We start from the raw sequence: 7,967 nt of genomic DNA on the forward strand, positions 1-7,967 counted from the left end.
AAGGAACATATATTTCCTTTCAGAAAAATGAAGCTATCACCTGTTCCACTATTTCTAGTACTTGAGCCAGTCGATGTACCAAATACTTCAGAGGTATTGTATGAAGATTTAGCAGATGATCATACTGCAGACCATGATAATGGTGCTGAACAAAGGAATGAAGTAGACACTGAAGAGCCAGACACTCCACTTAGTACTCATCATGTACCAGTTGTTACCAGTGTTGCTCCTGATGTTGTACCACAATTACAAACTGAGTCTTTATCCAGAAGTCTGAAGTTCCGTCTATAGAAGGTCTAATTCTGAGCCGAAGCTCTATTTATTACCCTATTCGTTCGCCCCTCCAGTAGCCTTTTGCGTGGGTCCTGCTCCTGCGCTTCCTGACCTCAATGAGATCCCGTCTCTGAAATTTTTTCATATTTGCAAGATGTGGATGATGCACTACCAATTGCAGTCAGAAAGCATCCCAGAACTGCAGGATCACCAAAATGGTTGCAGGACTTTGTGTCCACCTCCTGTGCATATCCCATGTCAGACTACCTGAGTTATGATAGGTTATCCCTTTCTTATGTTAGATGTTTGTCAGCTCAATCCTCTATAGTTGAACCCAGGCATTATCATGAAGCTTCAAAAAATGAAAGATGGGTAGCTGCTATGCAACAGGAAGTCACAACATTATAAGAAAACAACACATGGGATGTTTTTGATCTGCTTGCACATAAAGTTCCTATAGGATGTAAATGGGTATACAAAGTGAAGTGCCAAGCTGATGGTAAGGTGGAGAGACTCAAAGCTAGACTTGTAGCCAAAGGTTTCAGTCAAAAAGGAAGGCCTAGACTACAAGGAAATATTCTCATCAGTGGCCAAGATGGTCACTGTTAGATCAGTCATAGTAGTAACAGCCTCTAGACATTGGCACATTTATCAAATGAATGTGCACAATGCATTCTTGCAAGGTGACTTATTTGAAGAAGTGTACAAGCATCTACCACAAGGGTACAACATTAATGGGGAGTCCAAGAACAAGGTGTGCATGCTAAAGAAGTCACTCTATGGCTTGAAACATGCTTCAAGATAATGGAACTTGAAGTTGACAGAAGACTTAGAGATTTGGGATTTGTTCAAGTCATTTTGACTACTCTTTGTTTACACAACATAGAGGCTCAACTTTGGTTGTCATTCTAGTCTATGTAGATGACCTCCTAGTTACAAGAAATGATCCTAACCAAATTCAGTCTGCTAGGGAAAATCTGCAGAAGAAGTTCAAAATGAAAGATTTAGGGGAGCTTAGATTCTTTTTGGGCATAGAATTTGCTCGCATCAAGGCTAGCATTCTAATGAATCAGAGGAAATATGCACTTGACTTGATAGCTAATTCTGGGCTAGGGGAGCTAAGCCAGCATCCACTCCATTAGAGTGCAATCAAAGGCTAACTACAGCAGAATTTGATGAAGTTGTCTTGGGCTCTGAGGATGCCACAAGTGCAGGAGTGAAGGACAATGTGTTACCTAATCCTGAACCTTATCAAAGCTTAGTGGGCAGGTGGCTATACTTAACCATGACAAGGCCTGATATAGCCTATGTTGTTCAGGTTCTAAGTCAATTCATGGATAAACCTAAGAGATCGCTTATGGATGCAACATTGAGGGTAATCAGGTATGTCAAAAATGCACCAGGATTAGGCTTATTGATGTCTTCATAAAGCTTATTGATGTCTTCATAGCAATCTAAGAGCTTGGTTGCATTTTGTGACTCAGACTGGGCTTCTTGTCCTCAGTCCAGGAAATCGGTCATTGGGTATCTAGTCAAATTTGGCAATTCCTTGATATCATGGAAGTCTAAGAAACAAAACACAGTCTCCAGAAGTTCAGCAAAAGCAGAGTTCAGAAGTATGGCCTCCACAGTGGCAGAAGTGTCATGGTTAGTAAGATTGTTCAAAGAGTTGGGAATCCAGATTCAACTGCCTATTCCCTTGCATTGTGACAGTAAAACAACTATTCAGATAGCTGCAAATCCCATTTTTCATGAGCGGACAAAACACATTTACATTGATTGTCATTTTGTGCTAGAAAAGCTACAGCAAGGCCTTATCCAGACTCATCACATTAACACCAAGTTGCAATTGACAGATATACTCACTAAAGGTCTAGGGAAGGTCCAGCACTATTCTTTGTTTAGCAAGCTGGGGTTGAAAATTTGTTCATACCCATCAGCTTGAGGGGGAGTGTTGAGATTAGCAATAATTGTGGTGGTTAAGCTTCATCAATTAGTTAGATTAGTTGTAACTAACTTACCTTAGAATAGAGTTAGTGTAACTCAAGTTAGCTTTAGTTTTAACTCTAGTTAAGGATTAGAGTTAGATTTTATATATTTGCATGTACAGATACTGAAAACCAACTTCTTCTTCTTCCTCTGAAATATCGAATCACATTTCTTCTCCCTAACCTAGATCTACAGCTTCTCATCCATAGCAGATCTCCCTGGTTAGCTGATTTCTTCAAATAAGTGCAAAAAACAGACTTTGAACCCAATAAATTAGATGCATGACAGAATTCTGAATTTGAACCCATAAAGTTCAAATCCTAAATCAGCCTTTGGTTCAACTTTGGCGAAATGGATTCTCCATGTGCTCAATGATGCTACGCAATCCAGATTCATACGTAGGGTAAAGCAGTCTCACTCCCAGTTCTGATTTAATGCGTTTATTAGAGACTCGCTTCTCTCCCCTTGATGCTTCCTGTGGATTTAGAGACGCCGCGTCTTCAGAAGACTTGTTTAAAGTTAAGTGGCCTGGCCATTTCTTCTCAGCCAAGTTCCTAGCAAACGTAAATACCTGCTCTCTAGGAGCAGGGTCATCATCAACTACGTTGTATATCTTCCTGAAATGCCAAACCAGACAATCAATTGATTAAAGATGAAATTAAGAAGCTAATTACATAGAATTCGAAAAGTTCAATCATCAAAATGACCTAGAAGTTATTGCACATAGAAACCACGAGCAGAAGCAAATACACAAGTGAGCTAAAAGCGTCTACACCAGTTTCATGCCAGTCAAACTATTACCAACTTCAGAGGCATAATTTAATTGATCAACACAGCAGTAGACAAGAATTAACTTGGAAAAATAAAAGGGAGAAGGAAGCTTCATTAACATAATCGTGTAATTTTACCATTTGAGACAATCTAATTGGGTGAGCAAACGTACCGAGGAGATGGCCTCTGAATGCTCGCCTTAAGTGTCTGGCAGATATCAGCAACGTGAATACGCGATGTATAATGCCTAGAAAATCTCATCATCTGACCTTTTGACAGAGACTCCTGCTTGAGAATGGTGTCAATAGCACTGCATAACATGGCATCTAAAGGATCAGCGAGCAATTAAATCAAAAGTGTTCCTCATACAAAGTGCTAGCTTGTAATATACTTTGAGGAAATACAATTGCAATGTCCAAATAGAGTAACCAATCATAGCTATTTATACACTTCACAACCTTCTACCAGGACCATATATGCCACCCAGTCGAAATATTTGGACAGTGACTCCCACATCACAAGCCAAATGTAACCACCCTTCCTCAGCAGCTATCCTTGCTTTTGCCGATTCAGTTATCGACCTCGGTGGAAACCTGCCATATGATAATATGCATAAATCTAGGATGACTAATCTGAATGCACCAAAGAGATTTAAGAGCTTGATTCATGTAAACTTACTCTTCATCAACCCATGCACCACCAGAGTCGCCATAAACACCTATTAGTCCAAAAGAAAAAACGTTCAACATACTTTGCGCATAAAGTCTGTTTAAAGAATCTTTTACCATGTAGCAATGTAAATACCTATGAGTTTATCCAAGGAAAGAAGCTAGCATGTCACATGGGATATATGTTCTTTTGAGAATATATAACCAGAAATATACTGGTACTCCCTCCATCTCAATATAAGCCGACCTCCTTCATTTTTAGCTTCCCAAAAACTTGAGCTCTTTCTTCAATAGAAAAGTTTTTGGCACAATACGACATTGGCTGATCGACCTTAACTAGTTGCATTCGCTAGCCAAAAAAATGTATAAAATATGTATATTATATGTATGTAATACACACGTGTACAAAAAATACACATTTTATCGGATATTATTTTAGGGAGCAGCTAAAAATATACATTTTTCAAAAGTTTTTTCCCTCGAGTAATTTAGATCAATATAAGCTTAATACTAATTCATATATTGTTTCTAACTTGATTTGACACCACTCCTACAAATTGTTCCATTTGTTCACATCTCAAATGATTTATTAAACTACTTCTACTATACCAACCTCAATATAATAGTCCACCAAAATATTTTATTATAATAAAGCTGGGGACAAATCAGGTTTAGCTTTTCAGAAAGGGGATGGTATATTTCAACATTCCTTACTTTTGGAAACTTTAGAGAAATAGGTGTGGGTAACCTTATCCAAAGATTTAAAATAGAAATAGGTAGATATACTTCTCAAAATGTAAAAGGTAAACACATTGAGCCATATAAGTCATTTTTTATTTTTTAGCCATTCATTTGATAAGTGACTACAAACCAAAGAAGTATAATTCAATGGACTTGAGCAAAGAAGCAATAAGAACTCAGCTGGCATTTAATTTCAATGAAAGCCAAGAAAAACAATTAAGGTTGCTCTTTTATGTTGTTTTTGTTTTCAAATGTTGCTGTAACACCTGAATTGAGAAACTAATCTCTCCAAGGGAAAAAGAAAATGAAGTACATGAACATCTTCATTCAACCAATGGCTTGAAAGAGATCCATTTTTTCTCCGATATAGTTGTTATTTCCTTAGAGAAAGTAAAGTCACATTTACGTAATTTCCTACTTGTCAAAACAATTTTTTCCTTTCTATAAGGAGAAAAAAAGATGAAGAAAAAGAATGAACCAAGTACTTTTGGAGAGGAGATCTTGAAGAAAAACGGATTTTCAGTTCACCTTAATAATATTGTTAGGTCAAAATCAGACTTTTGAATAATACAAATGCACATAGCTTCCAGCATTAGTGACAGAATAACGTACTCGTTGATGACAAGTAACCAAGCCACTGGAGGTTACCATCCTTCAGTCTTTCTTTTAGCAGCTCTTTATGCTGAAGCATCTGCAGTACACACAACTATTAATGGACATAAAAGCAAGTAGAAAGGTAAGTAAAAAACTTCATAAGCTTTTCATGGTATCTTACAGCTCGCTTCCGGATTCAACAGTTTTTTGAAGGTCCCAAGTTTTATGGCTTCTGTGCATGAACTTACCTTATTGTTAGATTCAAAAGTGTTTTTTATAAGGTATTGTTACATTCAAAAATTAACAATGTTTGATTTAACGATGTTCCTAACTGTTGAACATAATATCGAGACTGTCCCTAACAAGAACTCTAACACCTAAAGAAGCAGAATTTTATTTTTACCATAATTAACTTCCCTATTTTAGATTTTATTTTTAACGCATAGTTCATATTCATATCATGACAGAGAAAAGGTCATTGAGGAACATTTATGATTAACATCCATCAACAAATATGGTGACATGGGAGGTCTCTACAATTAACACTGCCTATGCCTGTCATATTGCTTACTAAAACTGTAGCATAATATTGAGCAAATTTACCGGATCACCAACACCCAAAACTGGAGGGATGGAGATTAGAAGGTGTGAGTGGCATTTCACGATATCAAGGACCTCAAGTCTGAAAGATAGAGCAGAAATACTAATTAGAACAGAGGGAAAGATAGGAACAGGGTTTCTTCTAAAAACCTACCTACAAACATGGAAGTTTAAATATGTGACCGCTAACACTCACGCGTAGACCCAAAATTTATCGACACATTAGTCAAGATATACGAAAAAGGACCAAACTTTGACCTCATTAGGATGAAAGTAACTGTTACAGAAAAAGTGAGAGAAGAACTGCCAAAGAGGCATAATTTGATCTATAACAAAGAAATTTATCATTCACTTCCCTCAGCTAAGTAATCAGTAAAGGGGTAAACTCAAAAGGGACGACCAGTGATCAGTTTCGGAGTTCTTGGCTATTAAAGTCTTTATTTCAAATCTTCTGATTCTCCACCAATTCAAAGTTTAAGAATTATTGCATTTATAATTAAGATTTCACTTACCTAGTTAAGTATAGCCACGTGATTTCCCTCTTTTCATTAGCTTCTTAGATTTCAACGTTTCTACTGTTGTTTTCATTATATTATAGTAGGTCCTTAGATGAGAACAAGCCTGTCTTTTTTCTGGCCATTTTAGCCTTTGACCAGGAATCGGTAGTATCATGCATAATAAAATCCCAAGGCAGTCACTCATCCCTAAACTGATACATGAGGAATTCAGGAAATGACCACCTGCAACCAGATGGGTTGGTTCATTCATATTCAGCTTTTGACAAAATTTGCGGCGACAAACTACCTTTATATGTTATTATGATAAAGTTGAGGGCTCCTTTGGTGACACATAGATCACACAAGTTCAAGGGGAAAGCTACCTACACTAGCCATGGAGCAGTAATAGAAGCCCCAGCGTCCCCTCCGCCCTCCCATTCCCATTACTTAAAGAGGAATGTATATGACTTCATTTTGACCAATGGATATTCATGAGGGGAGTTGGTTTGGGGGGGGGGGGGGGGGGTCAGGAAAACTCACTGTGGTTCATTGGCGTCAAATATATGAGCATGGAACCCCATTTCCTCTAATTTCTGTTTCCGGGCAGTAGTAGTACAACTTCCTGTAACTTCCCTACACAATTCACATATGTTATATAAATGGTCAATCTCCAATATATATTAACAGCTCGCTTTTTTCACGACTTCAACTAGTACGAAAAGAGGAAAAGAGATAAAGTAGAAGGTATATTTACCATCCGTCGCGATTCAAATCTGCGGCCAAGAATTGTCCTACGAAACCCATTCCCAGGATGAACATTTCATTTTTGGAATCTGATTTCTTAGTGTTCGATTCGTAACCTAGACTGCACCTGATATAGGGGCAAAACGATGGCGTTTTAATTAAGGGAACACCGGCAGTTTGACCCTGCCGGAGTTGAATTAACGCCGGCTGGCTTGGTAGCCGGCAAATCTCCATTAAAATGGCTCTACTCTGAAACTTTCAGGAAGCGGTTAATCAGAGGTACTGGTCTCTCAGTTAAGTGGAAAGCCGAAAGCTCCAAGCCCATCCCGAAGCGCTTTGGGCTCAATAATATAAGGCCCGTATTAGGTAAAAATTGCACGGGGCGCCCTATTTGGTCGTCCCGTTTAACCTATAACCATTTTTTTAAACTTTTAACTTGCACCCACGTACGAGTGGGGCAGAGTGTGGGGCCCGGGTCAGGGTGTGGGACGGGAGGTAGGGGAGGTAGAGGGGGCAAGGGAGCCTATAGGTTGAGAATCGGGTCATGGAACATAGGTTCGCTAACGAGTAAGTCTATAGAGTTGGCGAAGATACTTCAGAAGAGAAAGATTAATATAGCGTGTGTCCAGGAGACTAGGTGAGTTGGATCGAGGGCGAAAAACGTGGATGAGTATAAGTTATGGTACTCTGGAGTCCTGAGGGGTAAGAATGAAGTGGGTATCCTGGTAGATAACCATCTTAGAGAGTCGGTGGTAGAGGTCAGTCGGGTGAATGATAGACTAATGACTATTAAATTGATGGTCACTTTAAATGTCGTTAGCGCGTACGCGCCGCAAGTAGGCTTGGATGAGGAGATTAAAAGGCGTTTTTGGGAGGGGTTGGATGGCATCGTTCGTAGTATTCCACCTTCGGAGAGGTTATTCATAGGAGGAGATTTCAATGGTCATATTGGGTCGTCTGCAGTTGGTTATACTGAGGTGCATGGTAGCTTTGGTGTCAAGGAGCGGAACGGAGGGGGCACTTCGTTGTTGGACTTTGCCAAGGCATTCGATCTAGTGATTGCGAACTCAAGTTTTCCGAAGCGGGATGA

The 7,967-nt window shown here is 38.9% G+C and overlaps 1 protein-coding gene across 1 annotated transcript; it reads right to left on the bottom strand.

Annotated features, from left to right (window-relative positions):
• Positions 1-2,384: 2,384 nt before the first annotated feature.
• LOC104224324 (uncharacterized) lies at positions 2,385-7,196 on the bottom strand. The gene is made up of 8 exons (XM_009775946.2): positions 6,888-7,196; positions 6,674-6,766; positions 5,640-5,718; positions 5,055-5,133; positions 3,712-3,751; positions 3,492-3,626; positions 3,206-3,343; positions 2,385-2,879 (listed from the first exon to the last, which is right to left on the bottom strand). The coding sequence occupies exons 1-8, from the start codon at positions 7,109-7,111 to the stop codon at positions 2,600-2,602; spliced, it is 1,068 nt and encodes a 355-aa protein (XP_009774248.1). The 5' UTR covers positions 7,112-7,196; the 3' UTR covers positions 2,385-2,599.
• Positions 7,197-7,967: the final 771 nt, after the last annotated feature.

This window comes from Nicotiana sylvestris, chromosome 2, assembly GCF_000393655.2.
Source record: "Nicotiana sylvestris chromosome 2, ASM39365v2, whole genome shotgun sequence".
Lineage (NCBI taxonomy): Eukaryota > Viridiplantae > Streptophyta > Magnoliopsida > Solanales > Solanaceae > Nicotiana > Nicotiana sylvestris.

Excerpts from the sequence above, each read along its gene's own strand:
- LOC104224324 (XM_009775946.2), bottom strand. The coding sequence starts at position 7,111 with ATGGAGATTTGCCGGCTACCAAGCCAGCCGGCGTTAATTCAACTCCGG. Across the intron at positions 5,719-6,673 it reads TTTGACGCCAATGAACCACA|ACTTGAGGTCCTTGATATCG; the intron begins GTGAGTTTTCCT and ends TCTATCTTTCAG. Across the intron at positions 3,752-5,054 it reads TGGTTACTTGTCATCAACGA|GTGTTTATGGCGACTCTGGT; the intron begins GTACGTTATTCT and ends TTGGACTAATAG.